We start from the raw sequence: 25,590 nt of genomic DNA on the forward strand, positions 1-25,590 counted from the left end.
ACGGAGCGAGTAATCGCAACCAACAACTCCGGCGCACTTTCTTTGGCCGTGCTCTCCAGGGAACTACAGTATTCAGGTTATATTGAGTTTAAACTATTTCGATTATTTTGTTGCTATAGCATTGTCCAAATGACAAGACATTTTGTGGAGCTATCATTTTGTGGCCAGGTCGCTTTTGAAAAATAAATTCATATCTCTGTGGACTTTGCCTGGTAGGATGGGGATGGTTTAGTGTTTTATTTGTTTGTGTTTTGGGTGATTTGTTTACCCCTTTAGTACTTTGCACTCCGATCGTGTTTTTGTACTATTTGTTGCAACGCTCTTACCCGCCCCTACTGGACATATGTGAAAACGAGCTTTATAGTTCATCGGACGGATTCCTCCAGTATAAATTCATGTTATGATTCTGATCCTGAACGAAGTACACAAAAAACTACGTGAATCCTACTGGGGAGCGATGCGAGTAGGCTCCGAAACCGCGTGGTGCAAAACCCCCGGAGTGGAGGTGTCTGTGCACCACGTCCCAGTGCATTCGCAAACGTGAGCGCGCATCAGTGGTTGCTATGGATTACGTCACCACTTCCCCTGCACCGGCCAATCGGCTGCAACGGGACGGGTTTTGGCGCCAAATTTGTATCGATGCTACCTCTGCTGCAGCAGTAGCAACCCAGATGTGAAGTGGAGGCTGGGTGAATCGGACAGTCACCGTTAAACGTCCCTGAGTGGTGCGCACTGGCGATGCCAGGACCACCGTGCGTGCCGATGATGTTTGCCGGCGTGTGTTGCTCACAACCCTTTGCGGAGGAGAGACTGGCGGTTCGGTGAAGAAACACCGTTAACTCTCCATTGGTGTGATTGTGTACCCGGCTTGAGCGGGTGAATTATGGAATGCAATTCTGGGAGTGTTTTGCATCGAACCTACACGGGGAACAAATGCCACCTCTCAAAGCCACATTGACTCTTAAGAGATGGCACGGCGTCTGATAATGTCAGTGGCGAGTGATACACTGAACCGGGTTGCAGGGGTTCCCAACTTTTCTGGAGCCCTGCACCATTGTCCCCAGCAGGGACTTGCCAGATGGAGGCGGCTTGGGGGGATCGGCGGTGTCGTCCAGCACCACGCGGCTTTGTGCGTACGAGGGGGTTCGCCAGGTACCCCTACCCTAACCCCTATGATAGGGGTCGTGATAGGGTCGTGATAGGAGTAGTGATAGGGGTAGTGATAGGGGTTGGGGTAGTGATAGGGGTAGTGATAGGGGTAGTGATAGGGGTAGTGATAGGGGTAGTGATAGGGGTAGTGATAGGGGTTAGGGTAGGGGTAGTGATAGGGGTTGGGGTAGGGGTAGTGATAGGGGTAGTGATAGGGGTAGGGCTGGTCGTAGCTGGGGGGCAGGGGTGCCCGACCTGTAGCAGACCAAGAGCCAGTTCTCAAAATCTGAATCTTTATTCTGCAGGAATCCGATGAGCTGTGAAGCTCTTGATGCACAGATGTCCAGTCGTGTATATATATCGACACAGCACGGGAGACATTCATTATTCTTTGCTACTACTGTGATAGTAGCACGTGCTACTACTGTGATAGTAGCACGTGCTACGCTGTGCCCCTTGGATAGAGCCACGTGTGGGTTGATTACGGGCACACGAGGAACACGCGGGCACGCGCACACGCTGATCACAATCTTCACTTGAACCGCCTCTATGAACACAGATCGCATTAATTTCTTGGCGAGTTACCTGACACGTGTTTAACAGTTTCGTGCGTTTTCATTGAAGAGGTGAACCCTTTTCTGCCTTTCCCCTTCAAATAGAGCTTCATAGCTCATCGTATTTCTCCAGTATAAATACATATGATGAATCTGATGCTGGGGTAGGTGAGCTGTAGGGGCTTGATATGGTCCCAGTGACCTCATCCCCATCGCTGATGTCACGTGGGTGGCGAGAATGTAAAAACGAAACTATTTTTATTTTGCCAGGTTACGGCCCACTGAGCTGTGTAGCTCGTTTTCAGAAGCGTCCTGTCCACAAATGACAGCGCAACGAAGTGGCTTGTCACGTGGCAATTTGTAGCAGCCAAATATACTCTAAACGCGTGATGTTGATTCTTAATGTGGAGGGGAAAACCGGAGGATCAGGATAAAACTCCACTCGACCACGGGGAGAGAGACATGGAAACACCAATTATACAGCAGCAGGCGTCAGGGTCGTGATCGAACCCACGACTTCCTGTATACCAGGCGAGGTAGTTAACATCTCATAGCCACCGGGGCGCCACCATCCGAGTTACGAACACTCCCCGGGGTTCTTCGATTGCCAAGCCCCGAGTGGCTTATAACATTTTTTTATATTTTCAAAGTAGAGGGACCTTATTTAATTGATCACATTCTACAAAATCACGCCCACGACTGTTTTGGTTCGTCGTTGTCATTGATGACAGCGTGGAGGCGCTCCGTTCTCCCTGTGGCCACCGCACGCCAGGGCGGCTCACTTGTCGGGACGCTGCCGAATGCCCAGCTGGTAGGACTGCGGGGAGCGCAAGGCTCCGATGGCGGGAGCCAGGCAGGGCTGGGACTCCGGGTCAGGCCAGTAGAACTGGAAGCGCCGCATCAGCGATGTGAAGAAGAGGAAGATCTCCATCTTGGCCAAATTCTCTCCCAGACACACGCAGGGCCCTGTGTAACGTGAACGTGAATCAATGTCGACAGCTACGAATCACAATGCCCGCAATCAAATTGCGCGCGCAAGAATCAACGTCTTTTTTTGTTACTCATTATAAATATGTGCAACTGGTGTGCCCGTGTAATGTTCATGCTCATGAAGCAAAGACAACTACATGAACATTACAAATAAGATGGGGAAATTTTTTTATTTAGATTTTAAATTGAAACACGGACATAAACCGTAACCATCTTTTTAAATAATGGGGGGGGGGGGGGGGTAGGTAAATTGTTAAATGTCCAATTACAGTAATTAGCTTGCTGAGCGGTGTTAAGCCTGGATAGTGCTTGAATGGGTGACCACCATGCACCAACTGATTGTCATAGGGCTGCACGGTTCAGTGTTGGGCTGCTGTAAATGGCAGTGCAGAAACACACATTGTTGTACTGCACTTCTATGCTGCCACATTTATGGTCCCCGGCCTTAAAGATTCCCGCACGGATAAGCGTGGTGAAGTATGGCCACACGACTCGTACGGTGTGTGAAGGCTCTCGTCCAGTGGTGGATTAACAAAAGGGCTGCACACAAAACAATTCTTCTATAACTCGGGGTTGTTCGGAGGCGCCTGCGACACCCCTCACAACCATTTACGGCCTTCGGTCAGGAAAGTCACAAAAAAATTGCACACCAACGAAGCATTCACGCAAGCACCCGATGCTCCGTTTTTGAAGTTTTAAAATGAAACATCTTTGAATTGTATTGTGTTTTGAATTAGATAATTGTATTTCTTCATTAAAAGCTTATATCATTTTACATCTGGAAGACTTCATTGAAAAGGACATTTCGTGTGAATTTTCTCTCGTCGTTGGGGGTTCGGTTTGATGCGGACTTTCACCTGGTTGGGATTGCGGGATCGAGATAAGGCGACACAGAGCTGCTGGCTGTGCGAGAAAACCGCCGTCTGCAGATCGATTCCAACGTCATCGAGCGTCTGTCCCTGCTCCTCCGTCGTTCATGCAGGGGGCGCGTAGGTTTGCAGCGCCCCCTGCATGAATACGACGGAAAGTGCAGCGTTCATCACAGATAGCTAAAGTTGTGCGCTTATATAAGAGTATTATTGATCCACACGTCTACAATTCATCATCATCCCCTCGAGCGAGTCGCGTGAGAATAATCTTGCTGTTGGCGTGAATTTGTTGTTATTGTGACAGAAATTCGTATTTTTTTGAGGGCGTAAAAGTTTCCCGCATACCAGCAGAGAAGGGCAGGAAGGCGTCGGGCTTGACAAACTGGCCAGCGTCGTTGAGGAAGTGCCCCGGGTTGAACTCGAGCAGAGTTTTCCAGTGGTTCTCATCGTAAAGAACTGACGTCAGGTTCGGTATCACGATCGTGCCCTGCGGGATGGATTGGAAACAAGACTCATCATTTAGGGAGTGTAAATAAGTCATAGTGCAGTGGGTTCCAACCTTTCTGGACCTCTGGACCACTGTCAAGCCTAAACAAATATAACGGACCAAAAACAACATTTTCACATTAAAATGGCCCTAAATCACTGCCAGAATTCCACGAATCAGTGGTCAGTTTGGCCACAAGTTGGAAACCACCGCCCTAGTGAGAGGTTCTTTAGCCAGCAGTAATGTGAGCAAGAAATTGCAGGGCTGTACCTTGAGCTCGAGTTACCTTGGGAATGTGGAATCCGCGGAATATGACGTCGCTGGCCGTTGCGTGCATGAACCCCGTTGGGAGCACGTTGGCCATCCTCTGGACCTCGTGAATCACGGCCACGGTGTACGGCATGGAGGCCGTGTCAGACGTGGCTGGTGCACGGGAACTTCCAATCACGTCATCAATCTCCCGCTGGCATCGCTCTGCACGCAAGACAACAACAACAACAAACAGATTGCATTCGCATTGCGCCCATAACGTAACACATGTCTAAAGAGTGCCGAGGGGACTCCCTGACGGCAGCTGCCCCTGTGTGCCATGAAGTGAACACAGCACCAACCTGCAAATGCACATTAATCTGCCGGTAGGGGAAGGGGGCGACGTCGCTATTGGCTCTTCTAAACAAGCGATTTACGAGTAATTGATCAAATTTGGTCAATTCGGATCATGACACCTGCACACGCACAGCCCACTACACGAACGTTGAGTATTTGGCTGCTCTGAATCTCCACATGGTGAGCCACTTCGTTGAGCTATTAAATTGTAGCAACAGCAGCGACGCCTGCTGTATATCTTTCGTGACTGCAAGAATTCATATTCTTTGGGTCTTTCTTTGGTATACTGTTTTTGGAGTTTGCGTGTTCTCTCTCCCCGTGGTCGAGTGGGTTTTTCTCCGGGTCCTCCGTTTTTTCTCTCCACGTTTAGAATCAACATCACGCGTCTATGGTTATTTGGCTGCTATACATTTCCACACGACAAGTCACTCCCCGTTGAGCTTTCACGTGGGCTGACAACAACTTCCAGACACACCTGTCCAATCCAGCCACTGAACATCCGCAGGTTCTCAGCCAACAGGTGCAGCAAGTGGCGGAAGCGCGAGTCGTCGTAGTCGAAGCGGTGTCCAAAGACAATGGAGCAGACGATGTTGGACACGGCATTTTGAATGGTGAACGTAGGATCCACCACCCCACCTGCAGTCAGCCGCCGTAGCAAACCAACGTCACTTTTCACAAATTGGCATGAATTCATTTTCAACCGTCTTGCCTCCTGAGAGCGGCAAGCCGACACGGGGCGGGGGGGGGGATACGATGGCGGCTGACAACTTTGAAAATGTCCCCGATTAATTGACCACAACACACAGTCATCAATTATAATTTTAGTCGACTAATCAACTTCACCGAGTAACGATCCCAGCTCCAAATAGGAGAGTGTGTGCGTGCGTGTTGTTTGTGAGCGTAGCATTCTCCTACGTTGGGGCGTCCAACTAGGCCTCGGCAAGGTAAGGTAAAAGTTAAAAGGTAAAAACATCGAGCCTACCTTTACCCTACCTTTTACCTTACCACAATACAATCACTCTACCCTTACCTTTTACCCTTTAGCAGGTAAGGTAAAAGGTATGTCGACACCTTTACTCTTTACCTTTACCCTTTTACCCAGTAAAAAGGGTAATTTACCTTACCTTGCCGAGGCCTACGTCCATCATGAAAAACCCCTTACCGGACTCCCGGAATGTCTGGAGGAGGAATGCCACTTCCTCGCTGATCTTCTCCTTCAGAGACGTCTTGCCGTTGCGCAGCGTGGAGACGGCGAAACGCCGCTGCTGCTTCCAGCTGTGGTCGTACGTAGCCGTTAATATCCCTGCCAACAACACGGAAAAGAACGCAGATTCACCCGCAGTCCCGTACCACACAGGTTATGTATTACACTGGTCAACAAAACATTTTTTTTTTCTGGCCTGGACTTTTGCAGCTGTTCTAGACTAATTTCAGGGTGCTGATTCCAAATCTGATCTCAGTTCTGCTCTATCACATCAAATTTTTATGCTATCGGTATACCCCATTTTCATTGATTTTACCCGAAATTAACTCTTATGATTGCAAGTTGTTGCGAGTCAGTGACTGCTTTAGTGTTAAAATATGGTACTGTATTTTTAGGAGAGTGTTTATAATATAATTTTATGTAGATATCCACATTTATTTAATATTTTTCTTCTGCAAAAAATATCTCAAAAACTTGATGTGATAGACAAAAACTGATGCCAAATTTGGAATCAGCACCATAAAATTACATTAAAACCGTTGGAATACCTTATGCCAGAAAAAGTGTGTTGACCAGTGTTATACTTCTAATTTCCAACATCTTCAAGAACTCACACTGACCGACATGGAGAAGAATGGTCAAGCAACCTCCATGACCTTCATTCAACATTACAGCCAGGCCATACAATACAGAAAGGCAAAATAGTTTGACCTAAAAGTGATTGTTTATGAAAGAATGGAAGGCACTCCACTTATTTGTTTAACTTTCACTTGTTTCTGTGTTCATCTCTTTGCGTCAAATTAATATTTCAACTGCAGAATTATAAATAAAACACCTTGCCCATATTTCATTCAACAAACGTGTTTGTTGAATTAGGATGGTTGGCTACGTACGGTGCGAAAGAAGTTCAACATACACACATTGACAAGATCACATAATTGTCTTCCCTTGCGAGATTGCATTTGCGAATACTCAGTTCAGATATCATTTGCCATGACAAATGATGTTCGCGTTGGCTGGCCGGTAATTGAACTCGGGTCACCAGGTTCATGTTGCAATGTGATGAACGTTACACCCCCTCTCCCTGCCTTAAAATTTAGTTATTTATTAACTGATTGGAATGCTGATAATTACAGGACCTTTGAGACAACTGTACACACAGATTACACCAACGCTCCAACCTACATTTTGTGCCACACTGAGTGTAACCGAGTGGGTCAGAATGCACAGGATGCGTTTGGAACTGTGTTTTCCAGGCCTACTAGGGCTGAAGCTTGACATTGGTCAAAACAGTTGCACGAGGTCATGGTTAAATATTTATTATATTTCTATTTATTTTATCTTACCAGGTAAGGCCCGCTGAGCTGTGTAGCTCTATTCCAGAAGCGACCTCACCACAAATGACAGCTCAACGAAGTGGCTTATCGCGTGGAAACTCATCGCAGCCAAATACTTTAAACGCACCTTTCTAAATGTGGAGGGAAAATCCGGAGGACCCGGAGAAAAATCGACACGACCACGGAGGGAACACGCACACTCCAAATATACAGCAGGCGTCAGGGTCGGGATCGAACCCACTAAGTCTTTTACACCAGGTGAGGTACTTAACATCTCACCACCGCAGCGCCCACTACAGCTTAAGACACTGAACAATAAAAGTGTGTTCAATGAGGTTTATTCTTTTTTTGCTGCCGCTGTGGGTGGTTAAATGGGTCACGCGCAGTGCCGGATTATCCTAGTAGCAAAGTAGCTACACACGCTATGGGCCCCGCACTTTCAAGGGCCCCGCACTTTCAAGGGCCCCGCACTTTCAAGGGCCCCGCACTTTCAAGGGCCCCGCACTTTCAAGGGCCCCGCACTTTCAAGGGCCCCGCACTTTCAAGGGCCCCGCACTTTCAAGGGCCCCGCACTTTCAAGGGCCCCGCACTTTCAAGGGCCCCGCACTTTCAAGGGCCCCGCACTTTCAAGGGCCCCGCACTTTCAAGGGCCCCGCGCTAAATGCTTTCAAGCTATCAATTCCGGTTCAGTGATTCTGCACTTGCTCTATTACAATAGTACTATACCGGCCTTCAACTTTTATGAACGACTCGGTGTTTAAGGTTAGCGATTTGTCGTATTATCTGGCTGTATAGCAAATGAAAAAAATACAATTACTTTACTGTGCAAGTTAAAAATGTAGTGTTTTAATATTTATGTGTTTATTTATTTATTTAGGGCCCTTTGATAACATATGCTACTAGCTTAATCCGGCACTGGTCACGCGACTGCGTATTGTAGTATTTTAACATTGTGACTGAGAAGACAAAGTGAAATGAAATGTTATCAGGGCCCGAACTTATTACAAATTCAGATCCTATTGGTCACCACGTGCCCATTAGAAATCTCAAAGTTCATCCCACAAAGTCCCATCACAAGGGAGCAACACAAACAAATTGACAAAATAGAGTATAGTGTATAGTAGCGTAGTGTATAGTGTATTTATAGTAGTGTATAGTGTAGTGTACACCATATCTGTCAACCCCTTATCAGTGCCCTACCTTATCACAGACAACTTCAGACCTTATTGGTCACCACGTGCCTCTTAGAAATCTGAACTTTCATCCTACAAAGTCCCCATCACAAGGGAGAAACACAAACAAATAGACACAAAAATGTTGCCCGTATTGAAACGGCTGTGCGCCGTATGGACCTGATAACTCAATTTCCCTGTACAAGAATACGGGGTAAACCGTCTGGGTTGATGACGACTGCTTGTGTGGCGATCGAAACGTCGTGATCTATTCTTATTTTTTCTACCCACGTGACTTTACCGAAAGAACCAAAGAGGACGATCCGGAGAAGCCGGCAAACTCGCTCCAAAGGCTGTGACTAGCCCGGCGACCGCCACCCTGCAGCGTGACAAAACACATTCCTCCTGCGGAGGGAGCTGGTAGGAACGTTGGGTTGCTCGGTCAATGGCCAGGGTCAACGGCGGCGTGGTGTATTCCGCAAATATGCTCGACTGTGAGGGCGGGCACAAGCCAGCGTGAGTAGGTTAAACGTTGAGTTTTATAAGGGCACCACGGGGTGACCAGGACCGGTTCAAATAATCGTCACCGGTGTTGATCGTGAGCGGGAATCGAACTCGAGTTCCTGGGTTCGTAGCGTAGCACACTAACCGCTACACTACACACACACGTTGAAGTTAACAGAATTATACAACTGATGCAATCACTCCCCGCCCCCAAATACATTGATGCAAGTCTGGTCACATACTCACTCACCGGCTTATAAGGCGACACTCCCAACTTTTAAACAGTGGGAAAGCGAGAGAATGCGGTGATACAAAGTTCACGGTGGTGGGGGTGGTGTGGGGGTGGTGATGATGCATGAGTGCGTCAAGAAACCCGCTCGGCTCGCTCGACTCTCGAAAACAAATCCCACAGGCAGTGCGAGAGAGAATCGTGAATCCTCAATCAGCGGGACTCTTACCGCTGTTGCTCAGTATTCGCAAAAAACGCACGTGGCACGCGCGTGACAATGCCACGTGGCACTTGCGTGGCATGCCACGTGGCCCTGCCCAGCACTGACCGCGTCACACACCCAGGGCCTCGTCGTCTGAGCTGGTTCCCTCCAGACGGGGCTCGGGGTGGAGGCCGGGCAAAGGTGTGGGTCGTTCCATGGGTCAGGTCGCTCCGCTCACTCATTGTCACCGCTCACTCATCACACTGCTCACTGTTGTCACTGCTCACGCTCCCTCGAGGACCATTCTCGCAGTTGCATCACCACCATCATTTGGCATTGGATGTTTTCCCATTGTTACAGAGCAAAAGCATCGTTAACTGCAATACAATTAGACAAACTGCAATAACGTGTTTTAGGCTATATTCACACGACGTAGACGTGGTTGAAGTTGGAATTTGACAACATTTAAACAGCTCTCAGAGGATTGACTTGCCTCTGCTGAGATCCTGGGTTTGAATCTGGCTTTTAGCCACCCATGATTAAACAGGTGAGTACGCAAGTTAATGGCGATTTATTTTTATCAGCCCATTTACAACTTTACTGCACCGACAAACAAAAACAACATTTTAATATAAGTTTATTTTTCCATAAAAATTGCAGCTTCGGGAATTACAAAAAATCGAGTTGACTCTTCATGCGACGAACATCCCTATAACAGAAGGGCATGTGTAAAAGAGCACTCCAGTGCATGGATTAGGTCACGTGATGGGAACTCAGAAGTAGTTCTCTCTTATCTCCTACCACGGGCAGTGCTCTCTAACATGGGGTGATACACTTCTCTGCAAATGTTCTCAGTGGATAAATCGTCTCATGAAACTAAACTCACAGCACAAGTGGAATAACGTTGGGGGGAAAAGAACCGTATTTGAATTTAAGAAACACACAAAACAATAACCACTTTCAAGGAACTCAACATTACTTGAATAATGCGTTCCGTAAAATAAACTTGGGGCTGTGTGAGTCTTTGGAATAGTACAATTTATTTATTTTTCACTCTCACCATATAGAGTCGTCTGTTTTTATACCCATGAATGTTAACGTGATGGCGCTTTGGGTGGTGGATTCATGCCAGAAAGGAGCCCCTGACCCAGACGTGTTTAAGCAAAAAAAAAATGTGAAATCGACTTTGACTTCACGGGGAATTCGGAGCCCACAGCTCACTTGGCCGTGTCGCGAGGGCGGATGCCCAGCTTGTAGAACACCGGGGCACGGCTGAGACCCTCGGCAGCTACAAAGTTGGGCCGAGAAGTTGCGTCGGGCCAATGGAACTTGAAGCGCTGCAGCAGAGACGTGAAGAACAGGAAGAGCTCCATCCTGGCCAGGTTCTCTCCCAGGCACACGCGGGGACCTGGGGGTGGGAGGAAGGGATGAGGATTTGCGTTCTTCTTTCGTATGACAGGACGGAAAAGCGAGAAGACTATTTATAGAACGCTTGCTCGGATGCCTGAGCCGACTTACATCACGTCCGACCGATCGCAAAGCGCGCCAATGCCCTGCAGCCTAGCCAAGGAAATCCCCTGCGGCAGCTGTCACCGGGGCTGCCCCGGGGGTGGGGGGGGAGTAGAATGCTCACGTGAGCCTCCCCTTGTTCAATCGTGTGACAAAAACACGGGCCCATCGCGGGGCCCTCTTTTGTGCGAGCCCCGGGGGAAAATGACCTCCCTTGGCCCACCCCACATCTGGGCGGCCCTTGGCTAACCCGGTGCAGTGCAAAGGTGTACGGAGCACCGGCCTGGCAGTCGGGTGCAGTGTTACGAGTCGGGGGCATTGCCACGTACCTGCAGAGAAGGGCAGGAAGGCGTCAGGCTTGACGAACTGGCCCGTTTTATCCAGGAAGTGGTCGGGGTTAAATTCGTCCGGCGTTTTCCACTGAGTCTCGTCGTGCAGAACCGACGTCAGGTTAAGTAACACCTTTGTTCCCTGTAGAAAAATGAAAGTTGTTTTTACGTACATAAGTATGTAAACATAACATCGTGTCTATTTAGTTGTATTTATAATGCTTGTTTACCAAGGAATGCCCGAGTTTGATGGCTTTTTCAGGAAGCTCCTGCCAAATTTTCACAGCAGAGGGACGATTCTTGCTATAAACCTCCCAATTGAGTAATTTTGTGGGTGTCATTGCAAAGAGAGACGTCAAAGTCTTAAAAGTAATTTCAAATCTTGACTTAAAGCTTTCGTGACTGCAGTAATTCATACCCTTTGGGTCTTTCAGTAAAGTCACGGAGATAGAAAAAAGAAAAAAAATCACGACGTTTCGATCGCAACACAAGCAATCATCTTCAGGTAAAAAAATACAGCAGGCGACCTGCTGGGGCAGGAGAAATACAGCAGGAGAGCTGCTGCGACAAGAGGTTATATAATAGGTTTGAGATGGGTGCAACCCAAGGGTAAGTGGGCGGGGCTAGAGATGTAATTTGCATGTAAATGTAAGATCGCAATGTGGCAGAAGCAGTTAGATATTTTTTTTAATAACATATAGATTTCGATAACATGTAACTTTTCTTTACATTACCGTGAAAAGCAACGTCACTTTTACAGGCACGCAAAATAAAAAAAAAACCCACACAGGTGTCTAAATCTACAAATGTTAACCTTGGGAATATCGTATCCTCGAAACTTGACGTCGGTGGTGGTAGAATGCAAGACGCCCAGCGGGGCAACGTTGGCCATCCTCTGGGTCTCGTGGATCACAGCGTCGGTGTACGGGAGGTTTGCTCGGTCTGTCGTGTTTGGCGAGCGATCGCCGCCAATCACCTCGTCGATCTCTCTCTGACAGCGCTCTGCAACGATCAGCGTGGTTAGCTACGTATGGTGCGAAAGAAGGTCAACATACATGCATACCAAAGAGCCCCCGTGTACCCTTAACAGCCGTTGGGGCAAGTGCCGTTAGCGAGCAGCACCTATGAAGTCCGGCACGGCACACGAGGTGGTGGGTGGCCAGCACCACACCAGGCCGCCTTTGTCTCCCCAGTGGCGATGTTTACTACACACCTCACCAGGTACTTATTTGAGGCTGAGTCGACCTAGGGGAGGCCCAGGACCGGTTCAGATAACCGTCGCCGGTGTTGGTCGTGAGCGGGAATCGAAATCGCGTCGCCGGGTTCGTAAGCGCAGCGCGCCGACCGCTGCACTACCGCTCCTCACAGCGCTCTGCAATGCAGGTGCGAGGAGCAACGGGCCAAACCTCATCCTAAAATCAAGAGCCAGACGCCACTCGCAGCAAGGTCACCTGTCAGGGGGGTACAACTGCAGCCCTTGGAACTGATTTCTCACACCACTCATGGCCTAAAGGGTCCCTGCCCCAACTCCAGGCACCTCGAGAGAACCCCTCCTCCTAAGGAGGGCAGTTTGGACTATTCGTCCGTGGTGGCCAGATGTCTTAGACGCGATGGGAGTACCCACACTGCACCCCACCACCACACAAGACCTGCCAGCCGATCGACCAACTGTGGGTGCACCCCGGTGATGCTGCTGGATGGACGGAGGGGGGGGGGGGGAAGCGGGGGGATTTAAGAAAGGCGCACCGTTGTCTCAGCTGCCCCACCGTCGGATCGAATTGGCGAACCTCTGGATCGCAAGTCTGGCGCGATGACCATTATTGAGTTAAACCGTTTGAGCCAAAACACAAGGTGTGGAAACAAAGTTCGTGTTTCGCTGTTCAAACAAGCACGTGGTGTTACTCGTATGTGTTACTGGCCCTCAGACAATGATGGAAATTCCACATTCCCATGGTAGGGACTATGGAACAATCAAAGTTGGCTTCCCACAAAGTGATACTCATTTTGATCGACCCCCAAAGAGTTGAGTTGACTCCCAACCAAGATGTGAACCGAATGGTCAGTCAACGGCTCTTACCGTAGCACCACCGAGATTCCATTGTAAGAGAACACACACATTTAAATCCAAATCGTTGTTGTTGTTGTTGGAGGCATATTCACAACAGACGTCAGACGCTTTCAGAAAACCGTACCCTGGATGTGGGGATAGGCCATCATGTAGAGCAAGGCCCATCTCAGGGTGGTCGAGCTGGTCTCGGTGCCAGCTATGAACAGGTCTCCGACCACGTTGAGCAGATTTCCATCGGTGAAGGTGGACGCCGGGTCCTGGCTCTCCTGCACGGCGCGCACAATGCAGCATCCTCGTTTTACACTTTTCGTGATTCAAGAACCCAAATAACGTGAAACAAACCCGGAGCGATAGACCCTCGAAATTAGGGACCGACTGGGGGTGTGTCCGGGCTCGCCGCCCTACCCGTCGTAGGGAGCAGGGGTGGTTACGGGGAGGGACATCCTCGTAAAACTCTTAGGGGCACACCTACATGGAGACATTTAGCCAAGACCCTGGCCCCCAATTGCCATTTACTGTAGCTACAGTCCCAATTTTGGACACCTTCTACTTGAGCGGGGGGGCTGCTTACATTGGTGGGCTTGTGGTGATGGGCGGGGCTTGTGGTGGTGGGCGGGGCTTGTGGTGGTGGGCGGGGCTTGTGGTGATGGGCGGGGCTTGTGGCTGTAGTGGGATGACTCTATGTGGCCTTTAACATTGAACAATCTATTTGGTGATGCGCCATCGGCAGTGGTACACAAATTATAATCATAACAAAATAATAAAACCTCAACATAGGATGGGATGTGCTATGAAGAAGGGCTACTGCCCGAAACGTCTATAGTAATCGGGGGCATCCCTATTCTGGGCAGGGTTTCTCCGAATTGTGCGGGCCCTGTCGGAGTGAGGCGATCTTCTCTCTGGAGCGGGCGAGGGATGCCAAAACTCCTACCAAGTGAGCGAGTGAACGTGCACAATCATGTTATCGCTGTCACACGGCCAAGCCTGGCAGGGGTTCTCTCAGCCTTTTAACGCGTGACCAATCAGGACCACTCGTTCCCCGTGCTCCCCCACCACCCCGCCCAGCCCCCCAAAAAACACCGCGACCGAGGTGGCCGTGGTTCACAATACCAGAGACATCCACGCGCGTCCACGCCTACGGTCACCGCCGCCGTGTTAGCAAGGTAGCAAAGGTCTCTGTTTCATGTTGGACAATTGCTGTGGGTTTTTATCAACGCAACGTGTGGCTGGCGTTCCCAACGCGCGTACAAAACATTTCTCCTGCACGGTATCCATGCCACAGCCTGCACTGCCGCCCCGAAAGCCTTTCAACCCCTGGGTTAAGAAGCGTGCTTTATGACTAAAAGAGTCAAATATGCTCCGGATCGTGTTCATCGATGTGCGTGTCATGCGGTGGTATTCCTCTTTTCAATTACTTTTTATGTTACCAGGTAAGGCCTACACAGAGCGACCTGGCCACAAATGATAGCTCAACGAAGTGGCTTATCACCACGTGTAAATGTATGGCAACCAAATACTCTAAACGCGTGACGTTGATTCTAAATGTGGAAGGAAAAACCGGAGAACCCGGAGAAAAATGCACACGGCCACGGGGAGAGAGAGAGAGACATGCAAACTCCAAATATACAGCAGCAGGCACCAGGGTCGGGATCAAACCCACGACCTCCTGTATACCAGGCGAGGCAGTTAACATCTCATAGCGATCCTCCTCTCCCCGACGTGATGTCTACACTTGGTTGGGGCAGCGGGCTTCTCTCCCCATCCTTCACCAACACATCACCCCCCACCCCCTTCTTTGACATGGTTCAGTTTGCGATGAGGACTGCTGCTAGCGCATTGTGACACCGGGTCGGGCGAGTCTGGCATCACACTGTAACGTGCCCTCGTTGTGTTACAAAAAAAAAAACTTATAATGAATATACACAAATAATTAAAAAGACGTAAACAAAACTGTGGAAAGTCTCGCCTTCTCCATCTCGTCCAAGTAGGCGTCGATCAGGTCCCGCGGTCGGCCGGCCTCGCGTGTTTGCCGGTGCTCACGGATGCGCTCCTGAAAGAACAGCTTCACTTTTTCCGCGTTCTGGAAGATAATCTGGTGAGGGCCGGGCCAGTCTTCCAGCCATGGCATGAATATGCATATCTGCGGAGAGGCATGAGAAATTAGACCATCCAAAAACGTGCTTTTACATTGCGTCCATAACGTTACAAACATCCCCGACGTTACGAACATCCCACTGATGGCAGTTGTTCCAGTGCCGGCACAAGGTGAACATGGCACAAGGGGCTACTGGTCTGCCAGTCGGCGGGCGATGCTGCCAATTGTTTTTTTACCTTTAATTGATGTGCAGTAAATTTTTCTAAAAATTTGCTCAAATTTTTCTCACGGGATCTTTAATGTCCACGGTAACGCAGAGGGCGCACGTTTTTTTAGCGGCTACGCGCCTGCAGTATTTACTGGGGCGGCCAGGGGCTTGAGCCGCAAAGAAGCGGCAAACGCGATAACGCTCGGCCACGTCGCAAGCCTCGGCTCCGAGTCGTCTGAACTGACGGCACAGATTACGCGCCGTGATCAAAGTGTCGTCGTTGCCGCCCAACCGGCTTGAGCGTGTTCTCGCCAAATAAAAGCATCTTGCGTGCATTCGCCTTCAAGCATAGCCCACGTGGCACGATGTTCAACGTTTAGCTCCACATGCTGGGATCTTCTTCAGTGAAGTCAGTTCCTGAAGTGGACATTCAGTTCCTGAAGAAGCTCCCAACACGTGGAGTGAAACGCCTGACACAATGCCTAGTAACACACCTTCATTCGTCGTGCGTGCAACGTGAGTACAACTAAAAAAAAACGCAGCGTCACCGCTTCACCTAACCGTGTTTCTAGACTCGTTTGTCGCGTTTGACGTCAGCTGCACGCCAACATCACGGCTCGGGTTGTGCAGTGGAAAAAGCAACCCGGCGCCTCTCAGAGCAGCACCGGGCCGGCCCGGCACGAAAAACACTTCAAATAAAAGTCTTATAAGCGAACGCTCGTTGAAGATTCAAGTCCGCTTGCCTTCCCCCTCCAGCCGCCTTCGATCCTAAAGTTCTCGGCGAAGAGGTGCAGAAAGTCGCGGAAGCGCTTGTCGTCGTAGTCATAGCGGTTCCCAAACACGATTGAGCAGATGATGTTTGACACGGCATTGTTGATGCTGAAGTGGGGGTCGAAGGTGTCACCTGCAACCGGACACGACGGATAACATTTGCCAACAGTGATTTCCACTACGCTACTGCAGTGATCTGATGTGCGTGTGTATGTTGAACTTCTTGAGCGCCGTACGTAGCCAACCGTGCTAATCGGAGTTGCGTGGGAAGGACAACAAACAAAACACAACAAGCAGTTAGAAAGAAATTAGTTTTCAATTAAAAGTGAATAGCTCCAGTGGCTTCTGTAAGCGCCGCGCGGTGCGGTGACCGCCGCCTTTGTTCGATGTCCAGCCAAAATCCGCTGCTGCGAGGATGACCGGACTTCGCTTGATGGTTTATGCTCCTTGACGAGATCAGCAAGGCATTGTGGTTCATTTGTAGCGAGCACACTGGACTCGCAATCCAGAGATTGCTGGTTCAATTTGATCTCACGTGGCAGATATATATGTGCCCGCCTCTGCACATCAGGCAGCATGCATACACAACAGTGAACCAATCAGTTGGTCAGAATCAGAATATTTATTTTACTGGAGGAATCCGATGAGCTATAAAGCTCTCCCCCCCCCCCCCCCCCCCCACAGACGTCTAGTTCACATCTGGCTTGGTACAGTAGAACAGCCTACGGAATAAAATGGCGCATTTTTGTGCACGACGCACACTCCGGCGACTTGCCACCTATTCGTACGTACGGGTATGTCGAGCTTCTCTCGCACCGTACGTAGCCAAACGTGCCAATCGGAATGCATCGCTTCACGCGAGTGGTATGGGATGCCTGTCGTGCTGAGCACTGGGTTGAGGCGGCGCAAGACGGGAGGAAAATTGCGGGGGGGTAAGCGCGATGGGCGTGGAAGCGCGGAGCTGGGCTCGGCATGACTTTGCGGTTCTCAGGGCGGCTGGTGTTTTGTTACGACGGCCCGTGAAGACGAATTAAATCATTATAGTGGGGGGCGCTGGGGATGGGGGGATGCTTTGGGGCTCAACAGAGTGATGCGGCTCGCGTTCCCAAGTGTTGGTGCGCTCGCTCGCTCGCTCACCGGACTCCCGGAAAGTCTGGACGAGGATGGCCACCTCCTCGTTGATCTTCTCCTCCAGAGACTTCTTGCCGAGACCGAAGTTGCGCAGCGTGGAGAGGGCGAAGCGCCGCTGCTGCTTCCAGCTGTGGCCGTACCCCGCCATGATGATGCCTGCAGCGAAGCCACCGTTGCAGATTGCACGTTCAAGTCTGGCCGCGCGATGTCGGATATCTACAGCCGTACCGCTGCTGACCTAGCAAGTCTGGGTTTGCAATTGTTGTTTTTGTTTACCTCTCAAGTGTATCGTGTTCGAACAACACACACGGGGGGGGGGGGGGGGGGGGAGTGTGGCTATTTTCTTCAGACATTTAAGAGTTGCCGAATTGCGAATGTGAAAATTCAATCTGTTTATCACGTAGCCAGCCACTGCCCTCCACGGCCGCCCAGAGGAGTGGGTAGAAGAGGTTTGTGAATGATGGAGTAAGGTGGCGATCCCAAGTGGTCTCTAGGAACCTCTGTACGGCCCTGCTGCCAGTATACTAAACATTCAGAGATGTAAACAACCATCGCTTTATAATAGACTTCATTCATTGATCGTCAGCCATGATCTATCCTCTTCTGGATGAGCACCCCCCACCCGAGCCGTCGCCATCTTTCACGGCTTCGCGTTGCGACGATCTGCCCGGCACGCGCACACGAGTCCATTTCATCGCTCCATCTTTCACGATGGACGTCCTGAACTAAAACGTTTTATTTTACCAGGTAAGGCCCACTCATCTATCTAGCTCTTTTTGAGAAGCGACCTGACCACAAATGATAGCTCAACGAAGTGGCTTATCATCACGTGGAAATTTATAGCAGCCAAATATTCAAAATGCGTGATGTTGGATTCTAAATGTGGAGGGAAAAACCGGAGGACCCTGAGAAAAATCCACACGACCACTGGGAGAGAGACACGCAGACTCCAAATATACAGCAACAGACGTCAGGGTCGTGATCAAACCCACGACCTCCTGCATACCTGGCGAAGGATTTAACATCTTGCTACCGCGGCACTTACACAGCAGCGACGATTGCCATACAGGAAGCAACTCCTGACACCATCGAATGGTTTCCAGGACTCAGCACCAATCTACAATAAGCAGTGGAAAAGTTCCGCTATGCGACGGTATGCCATGCCGGCATTTCCATAAACACCAAATACGTAAACTGGCACTTTTCATAATGGATCCTATTCCTGTGCCACAATGTTTCTGCAGAAGGGGATCGCCAGTGAAGATGGGCTGCAGGATGATTAGGTTTCACGCAATTTTCACTTCAAACCTAATATTCTGTCCCAAATATCTCAACGCATTCGTCAATACCACTGCCTTAAAAAAAGAAAAAGTATAAATACTGTATACTAGGCGATGCTTCAGGTAATGGCCCTACTTCACAGCAACGTAGAGCAAGCACGTGGAGAGGCCGTCGCTCTTCAAATGCCACGTGGACAAAGAGCGGAAGGAGTAGAGCGGCTCACCGAGGCCCTCCGTGATCTTGGAAATCATCGCCATCCAGGGGCGGTCGGCAAACTCCTTGGCGTGGTGCACCAGCGCATCCCTCACGGCATCGAAGCCATTGATGACCACGCACAGCTCGCGGCCCAGTAGCAGGCTGTACACGTCCCCGTAGCGCTTCGAGAGCTGCGTACAGACGTCGAAGGCGAAGCGATTTATGTTTTCTGCTCACGTGAGCATCGAGTCGACAGTCATCGCCTGTTCACAGCCCCGAGTCAGTGGTGGTGAATTCTGCATTCCTATAGCGGGGCGGGGGGGAGAGTATCTTCATAGACCAACCGCTGTTGACGTGTCCACAAAATGGTAACTATATTATCGACCCCGGAGGGATGATGGGCTGAATTAAAACCCAGCCAGAGTTTGAACTCGCAACCTCTTTAATTACGAGCCGATAGCTGAACTGCTGGGCGATCCCACTGGCATACAGATGGAGCAGCACATCAAAGTTCAAAGTTCATTTATTAGGTATAGCCCTGTGAGCCATTCGGCTCTTGAATCGGGTGCAACCGCAACAAACAAAAAAACATGAGCAAGAAAACATCTTAAAGTGACTATGTGCAAACAGAAAATCCAAGAAAAGACAGCAAAATATTGCAGAAAAATCACCGTACACCAACCCTGTGCAAATATCCCAGTGGGATGCAAGTCAAACAAACAACAACCACAAGACAACTTAGATTAATGCTGTGGCCAGTTATCGATCAACAGCCACCGGTGTTGAATTTGCAAACACTGCTCACCCTGGGTATATATATGTTGAACTTATTTTGCACCGTACAAAGCCAACAGCGCTAATTTGAACGCCTCTTATTTTATGATAGTTTGGGGCAAGGGGTAATTGCTGTTGTGGATGAATGATTTTGTGAGACATTTGGAATATTTTTTTTAATTCCAAGGGTTGTGTTTACTATTGTTGCCAGAACATACTAAGCTTTACCTGGATAAGTGTAAAAAAATTCATTTTTCAAGTCTCCCTATTGCAAAACTTAGGGGTGATTACATCATAAAATATTTGAATTTCTAAAGCAATCTTGTACGGACTTTCTGGTGGTGAATAATTTACGAAATTTATTTTTTCCCCACAATTTCTTTCAAATTCTGCGAGCAGTATCATGCCATGAGAACTCCCACTGAGCGACGCAATCTGCTTCCACCACCACGGAAGCAGATGTATGTACAGTATATGTATTTTGAACTTCTTCTGCACCGTACATATCCAACTGTGCTCATCGGAGGACAGTTGGCTAAACACAAAAAAGCAGCCCCAAAGAAATGAGCTTTCAATCGAGATGATTTAAAAGTGCATAATTACAGCGGCTTCCTAAGGGGCCGTCCATAAATGACGTCACGCACCTAGGGGGGTGGGGGTCAGTTTTGTAACGATGTGTGACGAGGGGGGGGGGGTTTGAAAAATGTGACGTCACATCAAAATGCGCAACTTTAAATAAATATAGAATTGTTATAACAACACTAATTGTTATAACAACACACCTACGACATCAGAGTGAAGCGCCACATTAAATACGCACTACAATGACAATAGTTTAAAGCGATTTGAAGCATGTTTTATTTTCAAAATAGAAATATGGTTTTGGGGGGGGGCAGAGCGTTGTGACGCCATATTTGAGAGGGGGTCTCCCTTTTTGTGACGCCATGTAACGAGGGAGGGGGGGGGGGTCAAAAAATCTTCCAAAATTGCGTGACGTCATTTATGGACGGCCCCTAATATCGTTCGGAGGAGCGTTCCAGACGGCCGCAGAAGCGCGTCTGAAAGCGCCACGCGATGCGGTGACCGTCACAGAACAACAAGAAGTCGCCACCTTGTGCAGGGCCGTGCCGGGCTCCTGCGTGGGCAGGGAGCCCAGGTTGCCCAGCAAGGGCAGCGCCGTGGGGGCCGGGAGGGAAGCCGCGTGGCCGCTGGACCTTGCGCCACTCGAGCAGCAGCAGGAAGGTGGCGAGGAAGAGGAGGCAGGTGGAGAGCGACGGCGAGACCAGGGACGACGAGGTGGAGAGGGCGTCCAGCGCGGAGCAGCCCAGCGACGCCGCCATGGCAGCCTGGCAATGAGGACGAGGGCGGCGGTGGAGTGGGTGGGTCAGTAGGTCGGTGGGTGGGTCAGTGGGTGGGTGGGTGGGTCGGTGGGTGAGTGGGTGGGTGGGTGAGTCAGTGGGTGGGTAGGTGGGTGAGGGTGGGTCAGTGGGTGGGTCGGTGGGTAGGTGGGTCAGTGGGTGGGTCACTGAGTGGGGGGGTCAGTGGGTGGGTCACTGAGTGGGTGGGTGGGTCAGTGGGTGGGCGAGCGAGTGAGTGGTGCGTGCGAGACGGTTCGGCCAAGTGAGAGAGTAAGCGAGGGGTAGGTGGGGGTGGAGTAAGCGAGGGTAGGTGGGTCAGTGGGTGGGTGGGGTGGAGTAAGAGAGGGTGGGTGGGTGAGTGGGTGGGTGGGGTGGAGTAAGCGAGGGTAGGTGGGTCAGTGGGTGGGTGGGGTGGAGTAAGAGAGGGTGGGTGGGTGAGTGGGTGGGTGGGGTGGAGTAAGCGAGGGTAGGTGGGTCAGTGGGTGGGTGGGGTGGAGTAAGAGAGGGTGGGTGGGTGAGTGGGTGGGTGGGGTGGAGTAAGAGAGGGTGGGTGGGTGAGTGGGTAGGTGGGGTGGAGTAAGCGAGGGTAGGTGGGTCAGTGGGTGGGTGGGGGGTGGAGTAAGAGAGGGTGGGTGGGTGAGTGGGTGGGTGGGGTGGAGTAAGAGAGGGTGGGTGGGTGAGTGGGTGGGTGGGGTGGAGTAAGCGAGGGTAGGTGGGTCAGTGGGTGGGTGGGGTGGAGTAAGAGAGGGTGGGGTGGGTGAGTGGGTGGGTGGGGTGGAGTAAGAGAGGGTGGGTGGGTGAGTGGGTGGGTGGGGTGGAGTAAGCGAGGCGACGATTGTTGGAGACGGAGTGCGACGAGCAGCTGATTCAGGAAGAGGGTAGAAGAGGGAGGGAGCGTGCAACGGAGTTGGGAGAGAGGATCAAGATGTGGACCCGTGCCGTGAGATTAACAAAACCCTGAACCTCGTGGAGAACGAACAGGGCACAGAGTCTTCTTTCACGTGGACACATGGACCCACTCCAGGGAGCAGGCACATGAACATACACAGGAACATTCGCGTGAACACGTACGAGCACACACACTCCACACAAAGCACATGCCGACACACGCTCAACAAATAGTCTGCACACTTCCCGGATTGAAATACACACTGCACTCACCTCGCCCCCCCTCACTCACCTCGCCCCCCCCCTCACTCACCTCGCCCCCCTCACCTCACCTCGCCCCCCCCCTCACTCACCTCGCCCCCCTCACTCACCTCGCCCCCCCCTCACTCACCTCGCCCCCCTCACTCACCTCGCCCCCCTCACTCACCTCGCCCCCCCCCTCACTCACCTCGCCCCCCCTCACTCACCTCGCCCCCCCCTCACTCACCTCGCCCCCCTCACTCACCTCGCCCCCCCCCTCACCTCGCCCCTCACTGCACTCACCTCGCCCCCCCCTCACTCACCTCGCCCCCCCCTCACTCACCTCGCCCCCCCCCCTCACCTCGCCCCTCACTCACCTCGCCCCCCCCCCTCACTCACCTCGCCCCCCCCTCACCTCGCCCCCCCCCTCACTCACCTCGCCCCCCCCCTCACCTCGCCCCCCCCCCCTCACCTCGCCCCTCACTCACCTCGCCCCCCCGTCATCAAACCTCGCCCCCCCCTCACCTCGCCCCCCCCCTCACTCACCTCGCCCCCCCCCCTCACCTCGCCCCCCCCTCACTCACCTCGCCCCCCCCCTCACCTCGCCCCCCCCCCTCACCTCGCCCCTCACTCACCTCGCCCCCCCGTCATCAAACCTCGCCCCCCCCTCACCTCGCCCCCCCCTCACTCACCTCGCCCCCCCCCTCACTCACCTCGCCCCCCTCACTCACCTCGCCCCCCCCCCTCACCTCGCCCCCCCCTCACTCACCTCGCCCCCCCCTCACTCACCTCGCCCCCCCTCACTCACCTCGCCCCCCCCCCCTCACCTCGCCCCTCACTCACCTCGCTCCCTGCTTGGTGGAGGAGTCTCGGGCGGGCACGGAACGGCGCTTGGTTGCGATGGTCGAGAGAGAAGTCCGCTGCTGGGGTCGTTCACCTGCAGACGCTGCCGCTGGACTCGGGCACACGCGGCTTGTTGGGGGGGTGTTGACACCCCGGGCGGGGCTCAGGATCTAAACAACAACAACAACAACAGCTCTGGGGTGGTGTTGGTGGTGGTGTTGGGGTCACGCAGTTGCATCGCACTCGACACGGCGAGTGCGACAAGACGTCGCAAACGTTTAGAATGTTCTGTGGGGGGGGGGGGGGGAAGTGACCGGGGGGTTGTTTTTTGTTATTTTTTTTACAAATCTGGTTTTGGGTGGTTTCATCTTAAACATTCCGCAGCGAGGTTTGCACGCAACTTGGTTCGCAACGAGCAAAGCGCGTCTCTCATTCTCCCTCCTGTGACTCCGTGTCCCTTCCCTGCACGGAGACGTCTCGCGTCCTGTACACCACGGCGGCGTGACACATATTGAACTCGACAACATCAGTGAACGATTGACGACAGTTTGCGTGTCTCTCTCCTCGTGGTCGCGTGGATTTTTCTCCGCGTCCTCCGGTTTTTCCCTCCACATTTAGAATCAACATCACCACGCGTTAAGAGTTATTTGGCTGCTATAAATGTCCACGTGCTAATAAGCCACTTCGTTAAGCTATCATTTGTGATCGCCAGGTCGCTTCTGATCAAATATCTACGTAGCTCAGTGGATCTTTAACTTGTAAAATAAAAAAAAGTTTAGTTTGGTATTTATTGGTGAGGACTCCCCGTTTACGAATGAAAAACAATGAAATCTTCATATTTTCTTCCCCTTGCTGTAAACAAATTTACTTAAATGTGGCAAATCGGAATGTCAAATTGCGCTTTTGTAAATCTCACTTTACAATGATTGGGAAAATGCATTGTTACGTGGTATAAAATAAATCAAACGAAGCGTCATAGCGCACGTGCAGCGGAGATAATCGCACCATCGCGAGCTCTGACTTTCGAGTCTGGGTGGAACTGGCCCCGAGCGGTGTGGCTCCGTGTGCCAAGTCGAGAGTTGTTCATTGTTCAGCCGCGGCCGCACGGTCGCATTTCCTCCTCCCTCCTTTCTCGTTTTTCCTGCTTTGAAATTGCTTGTGAGAGAGAGAGGCGACGAGGAGGGGGAAGCGATGAGGTATTGCGCAATACCAAGGCGCTGTGGGTAGGTGACCCGCTACCACGCTCACGAGCGAGGTGTGTGGGGGGTGACCGAGGGTCAACCCCCCTCCCCTCCGTGACCGGGGGGTTGACACCCCAGACCCCCCAGGGGCTGGGGGCTGAGGGGGATGATGCCCCCCCCCCCCACCACTTAAGATAAGACCTTCTAGAAGGTTCTAAGGGGGGGGGGTCATGAGGGGTGACCCCGACCTGGAAATAAAAGTCCAGCCCTCGGGACGGCCGTGGCAGTACCCACCAACTCACGCCTGAAGACATCTGAAGACCTGGAGACTGGACCAAGCGACCTCGTGCAGCATGGGTTGTCGCGGAGCAGCCGAGGTCGCTGGGGACCCCCTGGGGACCCTCCCCGCGGCTCTCGCTAAGCCGGGGTTCAAGCGGGCCAGGGCGAGACCCGTACCCTGGGTGGGTCGGTCCAGCCTTCCGCCGTCGCAAGCGTAGCCGGCGTGTAGCGTAGCCCAGCGTGCGCAGTAGTATCCCTGTCTCGCGTGCGTTTTGCAATGACAGACAGCAGAGCTGCACGGCGTTTTCGGGCCACGTGACTTTGACCACGTGCCAACAGTCAAAATAGATCAACAAACATTTTCTCCATAAAGGATCTCTCTTCGCGTTACAAAAAAGCATAAAGTATCCTTTACACAATCCGTGGGCCACGTGGTATTCTTGGAGGGCATCGTTTCAGGAGCATTGATTCAGCACGAGGAACATTCTCGGGACGGATTTTAGAATTCAGTGTCTCATTGGTAGCCAAGCTTCACCTCGACTCAACGCCGGCGAACCGCGGCGCAAGCGGGCATTGAGCTGCGGGTAGGCGGCGGTGGTGCCGTTTGTCGTTCCAAAAGAGTAGTCGCTTGTCAGCGATGACTGAAGGGGGGTGGATAAACAAGCACACGACTATCAACTAACGACGACCCAACCAGAGATCGGAGCTCAACTATGACAAGACGAAATGAGCTCGTGTGAATGAAGACACGGGCTAAGACAATTTGGTCATTTTATTCGAGATTTGCAGTGCACCGCGAGAAATCATAAATTGGAAATGGATATATCATTTTCGCATCGTTGATATCATGCAATAATGTCATGTCAGCATAGTCTGAGATGGGCATAAAGTAGATGTCAAATGTTTCCGTGTCGAAGATGAGAAAGAGGATGTTTTGATACTTGGCTAAGATACTTGTACGGCAAGTCCTCGCTTAACGTGTGTTCACACTATTACGCGTTTTCGCAATTACGCGGTTCTTCCACCGGGGAACACTTTGCAAAACCGCAGAATGTGCCCGTTACAATGCGGAACGCGCTCGTCACAATGCGGAACACGGCTGTTACAATGTGGAACGCGCTTGTTATGATGTGGAAC

At 51.3% G+C, this 25,590-nt stretch overlaps 2 protein-coding genes across 2 annotated transcripts; both read right to left on the minus strand.

Annotated features, from left to right (window-relative positions):
- Positions 1–1,425: 1,425 nt before the first annotated feature.
- LOC144730199 (cytochrome P450 2D4-like) lies at positions 1,426–9,808 on the minus strand. The gene is made up of 5 exons (XM_078610815.1): positions 9,442–9,808; positions 5,818–5,958; positions 4,336–4,523; positions 3,908–4,049; positions 1,426–2,669 (listed from the first exon to the last, which is right to left on the minus strand). The coding sequence occupies exons 1-5, from the start codon at positions 9,518–9,520 to the stop codon at positions 2,482–2,484; spliced, it is 738 nt and encodes a 245-aa protein (XP_078466941.1). The 5' UTR covers positions 9,521–9,808; the 3' UTR covers positions 1,426–2,481.
- Positions 9,809–9,923: 115 nt separating this feature from the next.
- Positions 9,924–23,271, minus strand: LOC144730189 (cytochrome P450 2J4-like). Its single transcript, XM_078610796.1, is given in 11 exon segments — positions 9,924–10,711; positions 11,142–11,283; positions 11,956–12,143; positions 13,334–13,475; positions 15,176–15,349; positions 16,256–16,416; positions 17,421–17,570; positions 18,919–19,081; positions 20,776–20,841; positions 20,843–21,010; positions 22,994–23,271. Coding segments are annotated over 10 exon segments (1,539 nt in total). The 5' UTR covers positions 21,005–21,010; positions 22,994–23,271; the 3' UTR covers positions 9,924–10,520.
- Between the last annotated feature and the right edge of the window lie 2,319 nt (positions 23,272–25,590).

The sequence above is a fragment of the Lampetra planeri genome, chromosome 35 (assembly GCF_965212315.1).
Source record: "Lampetra planeri chromosome 35, kcLamPlan1.2.h2, whole genome shotgun sequence".
Classification (NCBI taxonomy): domain Eukaryota; kingdom Metazoa; phylum Chordata; class Hyperoartia; order Petromyzontiformes; family Petromyzontidae; genus Lampetra; species Lampetra planeri.